We start from the raw sequence: 14,993 nt of genomic DNA, 5'->3' as shown, positions 1-14,993 counted from the left end.
CTGGAATTCCTTCTATCAATGAGGCTGGTCTTGAACTCATAAAGATCCTCTTGCCTTTGCCTCCTGAGTGCTGGGATTAAAGGCGTGTGCAGCTGCTGCCACCGCCGCCACCACCACCCAGTGGGTCTCTAATTCTTATGTCTTCTCTTAGGCTTTTTTCTTTCTGGTTTTGTTTTGTCCAAATCCAATGTGTTGGTTTTTGTTTTACCTTATTTTATTTCATTACATTTTATTTTATATTTAAAAAACAAAGACAAAACCAAGCAGTTATGAGCCAGCATGTGGGCACTGGGAACTGAACCCCAGTTCTCCGCAAGAGCAGCAAGTGCTCTTAACTGCAGAGCCAGCTCTCTAGCCCTCTCTGTGTTGTTTTATTGTGAGATGTGATTTTGCCATGCGGCCCTGGCTGGCCTAGTGCTCATATGATGCTCCAGCTAGCCTCAACCCTACACCAATCCTCCTGCCTTTGCCTCCCAATTATCCGGGTTTCAGGCATACATCACCATGTCTGGCCTTAAATAAGAGAGAGAGAGAGAGAGAGAGAGAGAGAGAGAGAGAGTGTGTGTGTGTGTGTGTGTGTGTGTGTGTATGTGTGTGTGAATAAAGGGAAGAAGGTGGATGACAAAATGAATCAATGAGGAAAAAATGCTAGCCACCAAGACTACTGGCCTGAGTTGGATCCCCGGGACCTGTATGGTAGAAAAGAACTGATTCTACCAAATTATCCTCTGAACTTCACACATACACAAAATAAATAAAGTGTGCTTTTTAAAAATAAAGGTGGGGAAAAACACACCTAAAAAAGACTTAGAGCTTAATCCCTATCCTACAAGGCCCTCCCCCCTTCAGGGCAGCCACCTGTGAAGCCAGGCTGACAGATGCAATCATAGCGGTTGATGCCATCGTGGCAGACTCCAAAGGTACAAGGGTTGCTGGCACAATCATCAATGTTCACTTCGCAGTTCACACCTGCAGGGAGGGGAATATGGCAGGGAGTAGCCGTATTGTCAAGCACCACTCCCAAACCCCTCAGGGACACACACACACACCCCTGTACTATTCCAGTCACAGAGTAGCCCAAAACCCCACCTGTGGTTCCGGGAGGACATCGGCAGAGGTACTTGTCCACCAAGTCTAGACATTTGCCCCCATAGCGGCAGGGTTGGCTGCGGCACTCATCCACCTGGCTCTCACAGCGTGTGCCCGTGTAGCCTGGAGCACAAGCACACGAGAAACTAGCAATGCCATCGACACAGCGCCCATGGTGGCAGGGGTCCGGAGAGCAGTCGTCCACATTTCGCTCACACAGAGTGCCCTCAAAACCTGCAAGAACAGGAAGTCAGGATCCGCCCATTTGTCCTTGGCTATAGTCTCAACCCAATTCTATCTCTGCTCTCAGGCCCCACCCCTTCTCCCTTCCATTCCACCCATCTCCAAGCTCCGCCCCTGACCCTGAACCTCCCACTTTAAATCCGGCTGCGAACTTCACCTAGACTCATGCCAAGAACTCTACCTACCTACATCGTCAGGTCTACACCCCAGCTGTCACTGGCCCTGCCCTGGCCTCCTGAAGCCCTCCTCGGAGGCTATCCCCAATCCTGTCATTGGTCCTTGATGCCCATCAGCCCACCAGCCCACCTTGTGGTTCTTGCCACAGTCTCACGGTCCACCCTCACCCTCTGCACAGCGACACTCATAGCCGTCGGGCTGGTCCACACACTTGGCACCATTCCGGCAGGGAGTGCTTGCACATTCGTCCACGTCCAGCTGACACGTGGACCCACTGAATCCTGGGAGTAAGTAGTGGATGAAAGGTGGTGACATTCGTAGTCAAAGCCGGCGCCCTGCCTTATTCGGGTGGGGAACCCCCTTTGCTTTGTTTTAAATTCATTTCAATGTAGTCAAGGCCAAGGAGACTGCTCAAGAGGAGAAAGGAGAACCTGAGTTCAATTCCCAAAACCCACATAGTAGAAGAAAAGAACCCACATACACAAAAAAGTATTTAATTAATTACTTTCTTTTTAAATTTCAATGTTGTCGTAACCTGAAATGCCAGGCTCCCTGTCCCTGGGCCCTCACCTGACGGGCAGGTGCAGCTGAAGCCGTTGACTCGATCCTTGCAGACGCCACCGTTGACACATGGGCTGCTCTGACATTCATCGATGTCCACCTCACAGTAGGTGCCTGTGAAGCCTGGAAGGGCATGGGATGGGGCACTGGAAGTTCCCCTCAAAAGGTCTTTTTCACTTTAGTTTCAGGGCTTGGATTTTAGTTTTGTTTAGTTGAGATAGGTTCCTACTACTGTCCTTGGGCTGGCCTCAAACTAGTGACCCTCCTGCTTCAGCGGCCCAAATGCTGGGATTACAGGTGAACACGAGCACGTTCAGTCTCAGACTTAGTTTCAAACGCACTGAACCCTCACCCGATGTAATCTCACAGGGACCAACATCGGTGAAGCCCCCCCTCCAATATCATCTGGCAAAACTCTGCTCTGGTCCTGCACTTATCCGGGGCTACAAGGTTTCACCCTAAAAACACAAAACTCTCTCTCTCCAGCCAGCAAGCTTCACTTTAAACCCAGTTTGGGGAGAGCAAGATGGCTCAACAGATAAGGGTGCTTGCTGCCAAGCCTGACAATGTGGAACCCTCATGGTGGAAGGAGAGTTGACTCTTGAAAGCTATCCTCTAATCGCCACACTCACACCATGCCATGAACTCATCAATGCACACATCCATACACACACACACACACACACACACACACACACACACACACACACACACAAATGCAATTTGTGAAACAAATATTCTTACTAGGCACAGTTACTAGCCCTGGCTGACCTGCAATCCCCATGTACTGAAAATATGTGCCACTATAGCTGACTTGAAATGGTTTTTGTTGTTTTTGTTTTTTATCTCTCTCTCTCTCTCTGTGTGTGTGTGTGTGTGTGTGTGTGTGTGTGTGTGTGTGTTGCACATAGGTATCCTCAGAGCCCAGAAGAGGGTGGTATATCCCCTGGAGTTGGAGCTATAGGCAGTTGTGAACTGCCACATATGGGTGCTGGGAGCCAAACTCAGCAGTCTTTAGAAAAGCAAGAATTACTCTTAACTACTAAGCTATCTATGTAGCCCCATTTTATTTTATTTTATTTGAGACAGGTCTCACTTCATAATCCTAGCTATCCTAGAAATCACCATGTAGACCAGACTGCCTCTGCCTCACAAGTGCTAGAATTACAGGCAAGTGCTTCCATGCCCAGAATTTTTTTGTTTTTTGTTTTTTTGTCTTTTGTTTTTCAAGACAGGGTTTCTCTGTGGCTTTGGAGGCTGTCCTGGAACTAGCTCTGTAGACCAGGCTGGTCTCAAACTCACAGAGATCCACCTGCCTCTGCCTCCCAAGTGCTGGGATTAAAGGCATGCGCCACCACCACCTGACCAGAATTTTTTTTTTTTAATAAATAAAAATGAACCCACTTTCACCCTTGGCTTTTCTTGCCCAGGCCCCAGCCTTCAGGACCCACCCACACTACATCCACCACCCACCTGCCATGCAGATGCAGGTGAACTGGCCAATTCGGTCAAGACATGTGGCCTGGTTGCGGCAGGGCCCAGACAGACACTCATTGACATCGGTCTCACAGCGAGGTCCAGTGTAGCCACGGCCACATTGACACAGGAATGAGCCCTGTGTGTTCACACACCTACCCAGATGTTCACAGGGGTTGGCACCTGTGGGATGAGGGCACAGACAGTATGGGCGTGGCCAAGCATGGCTCCACCTCTCCCCTGGTTTCAGACTCATTTCCAGAAGGTGCCCTTCTCACCAATGGAACACTCGTCCACATCCTGGTCACATGCCCCCCCAGTGAAGCCAGGTGGACAAGTGCAGATGGCTCGACCGCTCACAGGGTTCGTGTCACAGATAGCATCCTCATGGCAGGGGTTGCTGACACATGCATCATCCAGGTGACACAGGAGGCCTGAGAAAAGGTAAGCCAAGATCAAGAGCTAGTCCCCAGATTTGCCCAAAGTTCCCACATACCTAGCATTTGAGGGAGCAGGTTGGTTCTAAGGATGTGACCCCAGCACCCTGGGTATACAAAACATGTGTGGTGCCACTGAGCTATACTTGCACCACCTTGCTTTTTGTTTATTACTTTTCTAATTGATTTACTTCTCTGGGGAGTGTACACATGTCACAGTGCATGAATAGAGGACAGAGGATAACCTGGGGCAGTTGATGCCCTCCTTCTACCATGTGGGTTCCAGTGATAGAATTTAGATTGCCAGGCTTATTCAGCGAGTAACTTTAACCCACGCCAATCCGGCCCATCACAGTTGCCTCCTTTTTGTTCTTTGTTTGCTTGTTTTTTTTTTTTTTTTTTTTTTGAGGCAGGGTTTCTCTAATTTTCTGACGTCCTGGCACTCACTCTGTAGACCAGGCTGGCCTTGAACTCACAAAGTTCTACCTGCTTTTGCCTCCCAAGTGCTGGGATTAAAGGCATGCACTACCATGCTTGGATGTCTCCTGTTTCTTGCTTATATATAACCAGCAGTATCTTTTTTTTTTTAAAGTCATTGATTATGAAAAAATTTGAAAGACAGAATATGTTTCACATATGAGCCCTTGGTTTACTATTAACTTATCTGTTAACCTGTTTCTGCTAAACCATTTGAAAATAACTTGGAAATATTTTACCAATAAGTCACTAAGGGCTAGAAACATGGCTCAGCAGCTAAGAGCACCTAGTTTGGATTCCCAATACCCATATGGCAGCTCACTATCTCCAGTGCCAGGGGATCTGATTAAATCTTCTGGCCTCTGAACATACCAGTCATGCATGTAGGAACAGCCAAAACAAATAAAATAAACTTTTTTTTTTTTTTTGGGTGGAGGGGGTTCAAGACAGGGTTTCCCTGGAACTCACTTTGTAGACCAGGCTGGCCTCGAACTCACAGAGATCCACGCTGGGACTAAAGGCCTGCACCAGCATTCCCAGCTATCCAAGTGCCCTTCCTCAACACATCCTCTGCCCTTTCTAACTTCCAGAGGCTCTGCCTCTTTCCCAGTCAGACTTCTCAGTAGTTCCCCTATTCCAATGGCATCTGCCTTGGTCTATATACCAGCCTTCTCACAGGACAGAGGGTGAGGCCTTCCTCCCAAATCTAGTCTCGAGTAGTTCCTCCCTTCCCGTCCCTCCCTTCTTCCCTTATCTTTGCTTCCTTCCCTAGTGTTAAGTATTGAACCTAGGGCCTGGTGGCCTGGTGCGCACTAAGCACTCGGTCTACTGATAAGCAACACCCCAGCCCCATCACAATTTTCAAGTCTGAAACTATCAATGGCATCCTGTTGCCCACAAAAAAAATGGCCACTCACCTGTCTTGCCCATAGGGCAGGCACAGTAGAAAGAGGCCACACGGTCATGGCAGGTGGCCCCATGGAAGCACACAGCCGTAGCACAGTCATCAATATTCTGACTGCAGCTCTCTCCCGTCCAGCCATTGACACATACACAGCTGTGGCCACCCAGTAGGTTGAAGCAGGTGCCCCCATTGTGGCAGGCATTGGGCTGCAGTTGACACTCATCCACATCCTCTGTGCAGAACTGGCCTAGGGCACAAAGATGTACTGGTCTAGGTTGCCTGTGTGCCCACCCAATGTCAGCCCCAGTCCTTGCAACCCTGGTGCCCACCTGTCCACTCAGGAGGGCACTGGCAGTTGTAAGTGTTGACACCATCCACACACGTTCCCCCATTGAGACACCGATGTCCAGGACAGTCATCCACATTGACTTCGCAGTTCTGGCCCTCGAAGCCTAGTAGAGGAGGACAAGATAAGGACGGTCACTAGGAGACTAGCCTATTGTCCCCAGCTGCCTCCCCTGGGTACCACTTACTCACCAGGAAGACAAGCACAGTCATAGGTGGTATCACTACTCTGCCTACAGGTGCCACCATTACGACATGGGGAAGGTGCACAGGGCACTATGGGGTTCTCACAAAGTAGCCCTGTGTAGCCGAGTGGACACTGGCAGCGGAAGGAGCCAGGAGTGTTGAGGCAGGTACCACCGTGGCGGCAGGGCCCACCTGCTCGGCACTCATCTATGTCACTTCGGCAACTTCGACCCTGGTAGCCAGGTGGACAGGAACAGGCAAAGCGGCCATCTGACCCCACTGAGCAAGGGGCACCATGAGCACAAGGGCTACTGAGGCAGGGGTCTGGGAGGGAACAGTCTGGACCTGGAAGAACCAGGAGAGGGTGAGCTTGGGACTGACCACATCCTTGCCTAACTCGGGCTCCCATCCAAGCCCACCCCTTCACCTCGGAAGCCACGAGGACAACGACAGGAAAACCGCGCAGTGCCCGCCACCACTGAACTCTGACAGATGCCACGGCCAGCACAGGGGCCTGAGTGACAAGGGTCTTCCAGCTGGCACCGCTCACCTACCCAGCCTGGCAGGCACCTGTGGGAAGAGATGTGTGGTGGGGACAATATAAAGCATGGCAACCTCCAACAGATGATACAAGACACACACATCAAACAAGAAACTTGCCAAACAAACTGTCAAACACATCCATTTGGTATTTCTTTCTTCTTTTTTTAGATAGGGTTTCACTACATACCCCTGGCTAGCCTGGAACTCACAGAAATTTACTTGCCTCAGCCTCTGCCTCCAGATCACTGGGTTGAAAGGAGAAGCCACTAGTCCCAGACATAACCCATTTATTCTGACAACAAATACTATTGACACCTACTACAAACTCAAACAGCAGCAAAAAAAAAAAAAAAAAAAAAAAAAAAAAAAAGTGATTCTTACCCTCTTGGTCCTCATAGCCAGGTCAGGCAAAGAAAACAAGCAACAAATTAATATGAAACATGCCAGTAACAGCTTGAATAAGCCACAAGGGCTTTGTGAAGGATGTGGTACCCCCTGAAGAACATGCCCATGTCCCAGAAGTTGTGACTATCAGCTTTTTCTTTTTTTTAAGGAGATGGGCCAGGTAAAGTGGCTCACATTTATAAACCTGGAACTCGGGAGGTATAAGCAAATGTATCAGGAATTCAAAACCACATAACAAGTTTGAGGCCAGTCTTGACTACATGAGACCCTGTCTCAAAATAAATAAATAAATAAATAAATAAATAAACAAACATATATGTTTATATATATTTTTAAACAAATAACAAGAGGGCTGGGAATATAGATCAGTGGTGCTGCATTGCCTAGGATGCACAAAGCCCTGGATTCAATCCCTAGCACAAGAAAAAAGAAAGAAGGAAGAAGAATTTTAGTCAATAAGATAATGAAGTATTTCAAGATGAATTCACTCTGGATTATCCAAGCCATTCCAAATGGCAGATGTCTTTTTTTTTTTTAAATATTTATCTATTTTACTTTTCAATGGATGAGTGTTTTCCCTGCATGTGTGGGCACAACGTGCCTGCCTGCAGCCCATGGAGGTCTGAAGAAGGCACTGATACTAAGGATAGCTGTGAGCTACCACATGGGTTCCAGGAACCAAACCCAGGTCCTCTGAAAGAGCAATAAGTGCTCTTAACTGTGGAGCCATTTCTCCAGCCCCTGTGTATTTATCTTTAATCATGTGTATATATGTGTGGCTGCATGTGGGCATGTGTACACTTGAGAGCCGTGTCCTCAGAGGCCAGAAGAGATCATGGGAACTCCTGGGGCTGGAGTTACAGGTGCGTAACCATCTGAGTGCTGGGAATCCAACTTGGGATCTTTTGCAAAAGCACTATGTGCTCTAGACCCCTGAATCATTTCACCAGCCTGGACCAACAGTATCTTTAGAAGAGAAAGACTAGGAATAGGGCTCAATGCATGGCATATGCAGGGCCCTGGGTTCCATTCCCAGGACACAAGAGGAAGAAGTCAGGGCAGCAAGAGAAAAGAGGGAGAGATGCTGAAATAGAAACTGATTGATTTGCAGACAAAGACAGAGAATAGGGAGAGGCAGGCATAAGCCAAGGACCGCCTGAGCCAACCAGAAGTTGGAAGAGACAGAAAGGGATTCTCCCCGCGAACGAACGAACGGTCTGCAGGGAAAGCCAGTCCTGGGAACGCCTTAATTTCCGGCCTCTGAGAGTTTTCCAGAGTACATTTCTGTTGTTTTAAGCCACCCTGTTTGTGGTAATCTGTTACAGCAACCACAGGAAACTCGCAGGCAGCCTAAGGGTGATGGAATGAGTGGGTGTTACATTTTCACACACTAAAGACAAAAAGGTTGAGCCAAAGGGTGATGTGGGGAAGGGCATTCCAGGTAGTGGGAACAACAAAAGAAAAGCCTCAAACTCCAGGAGGCCGACACACCCAGAAGGGCCCAGAAACCACACTGACACATACAACTGGGCATACTGGCCTGGCAAACACCAAGCCACAGCCTCCCACGCATATATGGGAAACTCTCACTCACACGGACAGATGGAAGATAGCCACAAACCCTAAATTTCCTTTCTCCCAAGTGCACACAATCCTCCTCCCACGGATCGGGCGGGGCTTCTCATGGGCACCACAACCCTCCTGCTGGAAGGGAGGCCTGCAGTCTCTTTCCCAAACCCACCAAGGTAGTCCTGAATGAAAAAAATAAGAATCAAAGAAGACTTTGAACTTTCAGCCTTTCCAGAAACAGGGGTTAGGACGGTGGATAAAGGGGTCAAAAGATCCAGGCTCTGCAACGATACAAACCTATGTCACCCCTACCTCGACCCTCCTCTCCTCTCCCCTACCCTTCCGGCTCCTTGCCTGGATTCCCCTAGCTCAGTCTGGTCCCAAACGCCAGGGGCAGAACTCAAAGCAGGTGACTCAGTTCTTAGCGTCACCTTACAATACCCCCCATCCCGAATTCTGTTCCCAGCTAAACAAGTCGAGGCTCAGCCCGGCAGGGATGTGTGGGTGGCGTTCAAAACCGGGAGGTGATGCTCTCAGCCCCCTTCCCCAAAAACCAGCAGGACCGTGACGATGGCGCGCCAGGAGGGGGCGCTGCGTCAGATCGCCGGGGACTGCGGGTACCATAGCCAGGCTGGGCGCGGCCCCCTCCCTGCGCCGCGGGCGGGTTCCCACGCTCTGCGCCCCGCGCCCCCGCCGACCGGTCGGGCCGGTTCCAGCCCCGGCCCCGCGCCCCGCCCCCGCGCCTGAGCTTTGGGGGAGACGGGGGAGGGGGCGGGGGGAGCGGGGAGCGAGGCTTCCAAGGAGGAAACTGACCAACCGGCCAGGCAGACAAGGACCAAGCGAGGGAGAGCTCCGGAGCCTGATCTGGGGGGGACACTTAGGAGGTATCGGTGAAAGAAAGTGACATTTGGAGGGTCACCTCTAAGCGGACTGGAGGATTTGAGAAATTGAAGGAGAGGGCTGGGAGATGAGGGGGACATAAGGTGAGGCTCCCCAAAAGATCTACTCTGGAGCCTGAGCGGGCTCCACTCCGCGCGATCCGGGCTCCCGGAGGCCGCGTGAGCCGGTGATTCACCTGTCAAGGGGCGGGGCGGCCTCGGGCGTATTCACCTGTCGGCAGTAGTCCAGGCGTGTAAGTTCCACTGCGCAGGCGCCCGCCCGGGCCCGGTAGCTCAACCTCCCTTCCAAGTGACTCCTTCCAAGTAAGAAGGCACTCTGCCCTCCCAGCTCCAGCAACGTAAACCCCCAGCCGCAGGATGCCCCTTCGCCAATAGCCCCCAAAAGGAAGCTAAATGGGGTTCCAGCCACTTGAGTTCACCTGCCAGTGTAACTTCAAAGGGGCATCTTCTATACCGAAAGCCAGCCTGTTCCCACCTAGCTTGAAGCTGACCCACTGGCTAGCCCATTCGGTACTGAGTAAACGAACACATTTTATGAACCAATTAATAGCTGCTGGGAGGACTGCTTTTACTATTAAAAAGAAAATAAGTCCACAAAATTTGAGGTCCACCTCCCCCCAACCCAGGCTAGGCAAAGCACCACTGAACACCTTCAGCCCTCAAAGACTTTCAAAAGTCTCTTTCATTTTTAAATATATTTTAATGTTTGATTACATCAGTTTGTGTATGCATGTGTGCACGTGAAGGTCAGAGGACAACTTGTACAAGCTGGCTCTCTCCTTCCACCTTGCAGGTCCCCAGGATTTAACTCAGGTTGCCAACCTTTTGGCAGCAAGCTCCTTTACCTACCTGAGCTATCTCGATGGGGCCCCTGCCTTTAGACACAAAAACAAAATATTTTTGAAACGGGGTCGCTCTGTGGCATGGGCAGGCATGGAACTCCACATGTCGTGCAAGCTGACCTACAACTAAAGGCAATCCTCCCGCTTCTGCTGGGGAAGATAAGTACAAACCACCCAGTTAAAGGTTCTTTTCTAACTTCACAGTCAACCTCATGAAAGAAAGGCCATTACAGATGCAGAAGTGACTCAGAAGGTTCTCAGCCCTGGCTCCAGATGTCCCAGAGCTCAGAGCTCTTTCAGCCTCTAGTTAGCTCCTTCTCACCCCTGCTCTTCTTCCTCAACCCTCTGCATTTCCTTGTATCATTAAACACATAATTATTGGGCTCCTTCATAGTCATATGTCAGGGAAAGCATTCCTAGTGCACAGATGCAGTGAGGTACAGAAAAGAGAAGTGACTAACCTAAAGTCACACAAACCAGAGGACAATAAAACAGGACTCTAGTATAGGCAGCCCGTGTGTCTCCTAAATCCTGAGCTATGGGAAGGTATGGAAGTCCTCATCATTGTCAAGCCACTGTCATTGGCCTTGGGAATCAATTTTCCATTCCAGAATACCGTGATTTAACGGGTTTAAGTCTCAGCCACTTAGCAACATGATGCGGGATTTGAACCCAAGCCAGATAGACTTCAGAGCCTCCACTCTTAACTCTGTCCTGATTCCCAATAGGGAAACACAAGACGTTACCCAAACCACACACATGGAGGAAGTGATACCAACATTCCCCAGGAGACTCAAGAAGTAGAGGAAGAGGACAGATCTCCCCATGCAGGGCCCATTGATGGCACTGGGCCAGACACTCACAGGCAGGCAGCCTCCCGGGAGGGCTGCTGGGTGCACCGACCTCCATTTGCGCATGGGCTTCCGTCCAGGCAAGGGGAAGCTGTGTGGGAGCAAAAGAAGGTGGGAGGTCAGACAGGCACCCAGAACCCCAAACCACAAGGACAGAACCTTCCTCTCCTGTCTGCCAGGCAACAGCTGCACTAGGCTGGGAGGGTGTCTCTGTGGGTACTGAGAGGCTCCCATCTACAGTTCCCACGGCCCCCCGCCCCAGCCCCAGCTGTTGGGGACGCAGCTGTCCCTGCCAGCTCAAGTCCTGGGAACCACAAGGCAGGGGTGGGAAGGAGGAGGAGTTGACTTGTGCCAGATGTGGGGGCTCGGGAAGTTGCCCAAATTAAGATGTGCATAATGGAGAAGATTGATTCTCTACAGATAGAGTGTAGGATGTGAAGGTACTGGGTGCTAAAAGGGTCTGTGTCTTCAAACCCATGTCCTGGGATAATGGAGGAGGTAGAAATGGTGGGTCTCTGGGTCTACCTTCCCTTTATGTTGGGGTATCTACTCCAGCCAAGCAAGAGTAGATAGACAAAGCATGCACCCAGGAGTAATTGATGACAGCAATAGAGATGGCTTTGGGTAGTAGCTGAGTAGGGTGTGTAGTGTAAGGGAGAGGCACCTGGTGCAAGACATGTGCTGCCCTGTCCAGTGTCCCCATCCCTCAGGGCTGTGTCCTTCTTGGGTGTGTCAGTCTTGCCAGATGGGTAAGAGGTGTGGCTAGTTCTGAGCTGGTGGAGAATCATGTGCTCAGGCAGGTGTGGGACTCTGTAGAAGTGTGGTCCTTACTTAGAGAGAGATAGAATGCTGGGGCGAGGGGGGGGGGGACCAGTGACAGAAACTGAAAGGAGAGAGACACAGAGGTACATAAGAGAATGAGTTAAAACTGAGAGACCTATTCATTTTTGTGACTTGCACTGGAAACTGTGTGATGGGAGACACGACTATGTGAGCCGTGTGTGTGTGTGTGTGTGTGTGTGTGTGTGTGTGTGTGTGTGTGTGTTGTGCACACATGCGTGTGAGTCTGTAAAGACTTGAGAGTATTAGGTTAAGTGTATGTGCATGCTACCACGCTGGTATCTGTGAACAGCACAGCCAAGTACTCCATGTGCTCGCAAGAACATAAGCCACAAGTGCTGTGCATCCACCTATACGAATAGCATTATTCAAGCATACAGCTGTTTGTGGCCCCCGGTGTGTCTATATGGGTCATGTATTGGCATTATGAGTATGACCTTGACTATCAATGCATACCAAGTCTTGGTCGATCTGGGCATATGTGTGATCATATTTGACCTTGTATGAATGCACAACAGCATACAAACGGTGAACACGTAGGTGTGTCTTGTGTGTGCCAAGTGTGCGTCTGTGGGTGTGCTAAACCTGCGCACATGCACATTTTCATCTATGTGTGACAGGCCATGAGTCTGCGCTGGCCCCGCGGGGGTGGTGGCTCCTGCCTGGTCCTGCCTAGATGAGCCCAGAGGCTAGGCTAGGGACGCTGGTCCCTCTCTGCAACTCTCACCGGGCCCAACCCTGATTCCCACCGTGAGCTCCCTAGAACCCCTGACCCAGGCCACCGGCTTATGCCCCTCCCCCTCTGATCAGGCCTCCCGGGGCGGGAATGGGGGCGCCCCCTCAGTCCCCGCTCTGGCCCTCCATGGGTCCCGCTTTGTCTGGCAAAGAAAGCGCGAGGCCGGCCAGGGGGAGGGGGGTGTCTAGACGGCGCAGCCATTGTCCCGAGCGGGGGAGGGGAGTGAGGATTGGAGGAGGAGGGGCGGGGGGCCCCAGGCCGGGCTGGGGAGGGGCTCCGGCCACAGGGAGGGGGACCAGAAGCTGGAGAGGAGCACGTGGGCCTCGCCCCTTCTCCTCCGGCACAGAGGCGGGGTACAGAGCTGTGGGATCCTAGCGGCCAGAAGAGGGAGCGGGCGGCACGCAGGGGAGGGGGCGCGGGCACCGCCGGAGCATCAGCTCCGGCTCCTTACGCTCCAGCTCCAGGTCTTGCAGCTCTCCGGCCTGAGAAGTTTTCTCCGAGTTCAGAGCTCCAAGAACTTCGCGCCCCCTCTTCGCCCCCCCCTCTACTCCCGGCCCGCCCGGGATGGGGGGGAGCCTTTTGTGCAAAGGGTCCTAGGCCTTGGGGGTCCTTGAGCCCTCACTATGACCTTCCCAGGACTCCAGGCAGAAGTAGGACAGGGTGAACCTGGAACTTTTCATACACCTCGCCTCCAAATTTCAGTCCCAGGTTCCCACATCCGAGTCCCCAGTCTCGGTCTCCTGCTTCATTCAAGGATTTTGACTCCTCGGGCCTCTAGGACCCTGCCTTTCCATCACGAACTCCTGCGCGCCCCATGACTGGCATACAGCCCCTAGCTCCTGCACCCCTGCCCCGGCTCTACTCTTGGGCTTACAAGTCCCTTAAGTCCCAAACGTAGGGGGGTTTGTGCTTCCCCGCCCCTGCAGCCCCAGTCCCACCCTCCATGTCCCTGATTCCCTCACCTGCAGCCCCCGGCCCCGCTAGCAGCAGCAGCAGGGGCAGCGCCCGCATGGGCGGTGGTGGCGGTGGCAGGGCCATCAGGCGACGACGGCGGCGGCGGCCCCGGGCCCCCGGCCCCATGGCGGCCGCGACCCTCCCTCCTGCCTCCTCCCTCCTCCCTCTTTCCCAGGGCTCCGGGCGCGTCCCGGGCCAGCCTCCGCGCCGCCAACTTCGCCGAAGTGAGGCTGCCGGGCCGCCCCGCCCCCAGCCCTGGGCGGCTCGCCCCGCCCTGGGGCCGGCCCTTAGCTCCCCCGCCCCTTGCCCGGCCTCCTGGGGTCCGACCCTCTACCCGCGGAGCCTGGGACCTGTGGACCTTGGTACACTCACGTCGGCCACAAGAGATGCAGACCTAACCGGCGTGACATGGCAGGCATCCAACTCATGAGCATACCCATCCCCATCCTCCAGCACACAACCAAAGCCAGGGCACACATACACCGCCAGGACACAAGTGCAAACACACACACACACACACACACACACACACACACACACACACACACACACACACACGAGAAATAAATAAGATACAAAGCTTTTAAAGGTCCACACCAGCCTCTAGCACACACACATCCTACATGGTTTCACCATGAAATCCATCTTTTCTTTCTTCTTTTATTCTTTTGGTTTTTCAAGACAGGGTTTCTCTGTGTAGCCCTGGCTGTCCTGGAACTCACTTTGTAGACCAGGCTGGTCTCAAACTCACAGAGATCTGCCTGCCTCTGCCACCCCAGTGCTGGGATTAAAGGCGTGCGCCACTGTGCCTTTGAGGCCTATATTTTTATTGCCATTAACGAATTGAGTTTTACAGTACCAGTTGACCTGCAAAGACTTCTGACAGCCCCCTCTGTCTGGAGTGAGAATAGAAAATCCAGGGGTGCTAAGTTCTGTCCTGGGGGAGTCCCAAGAGTGGGAGGGAGAAAGTGACATCCCCAGCACTGGGTGACCACAGGCTGGGCCAGAGGACCCATAGAATCCTGGAAGAGCATACACAGATACCAATGTGGTAGAAGGAGAAAAACAACTCCCACAAGCTGTGCTTTGACCTCCACAAGTAGAACACATGTCCCCACACACCAGATACACAATAAATAAATGTATTTTTTATTGGGCAGGGTTTCATAGCACATACCTTCTCTCGAAGCAGAGGCAGGAGGATGCCTGTGAGTTTGAGGCCAGCCTGGTCTACATAACAAGTTCCAGGTCAGCCAGGGCTACAAAGTGAGACCTTGTCTTTAGTGTGTGTGTGTGTGCGTTCAGAGGCCAGGGAAGAAGGCTGGATCACTCAAAGCTGGAGTTATGGGCATCTGTGGACTACCCAGCTTGCTACATGAGTGCTGGATCTGAAATCTGATTCTCATGATTATGCAGCAAACTCTCTGAACAACTAAACTATCTTCCATGCCCAATGTGG

General features: G+C 51.8%; 1 protein-coding gene across 1 annotated transcript in view; it reads right to left on the bottom strand.

Moving 5' to 3' along the window:
* The window catches only part of Notch3 (notch receptor 3), a gene marked incomplete in the record, with an annotated part of 45,454 nt that extends 31,779 nt beyond the window's left edge, over positions 1-13,675 (bottom strand). Inside the window, 12 exon segments of the mRNA XM_027419483.2 lie at positions 859-969; positions 1,090-1,323; positions 1,677-1,790; positions 2,080-2,193; positions 3,544-3,729; positions 3,825-3,980; positions 5,378-5,611; positions 5,694-5,816; positions 5,902-6,240; positions 6,323-6,465; positions 11,017-11,095; positions 13,543-13,675. Of these exon segments, the coding sequence (XP_027275284.2) occupies positions 859-969; positions 1,090-1,323; positions 1,677-1,790; positions 2,080-2,193; positions 3,544-3,729; positions 3,825-3,980; positions 5,378-5,611; positions 5,694-5,816; positions 5,902-6,240; positions 6,323-6,465; positions 11,017-11,095; positions 13,543-13,660 (1,951 nt within the window).
* Between the last annotated feature and the right edge of the window lie 1,318 nt (positions 13,676-14,993).

Source organism: Cricetulus griseus, chromosome 5 (genome assembly GCF_003668045.3).
Source record: "Cricetulus griseus strain 17A/GY chromosome 5, alternate assembly CriGri-PICRH-1.0, whole genome shotgun sequence".
In the NCBI taxonomy this organism is placed as follows: Eukaryota; Metazoa; Chordata; class Mammalia; order Rodentia; family Cricetidae; genus Cricetulus; species Cricetulus griseus.
This window is presented reverse-complemented; position numbering and strand designations above follow the sequence as displayed.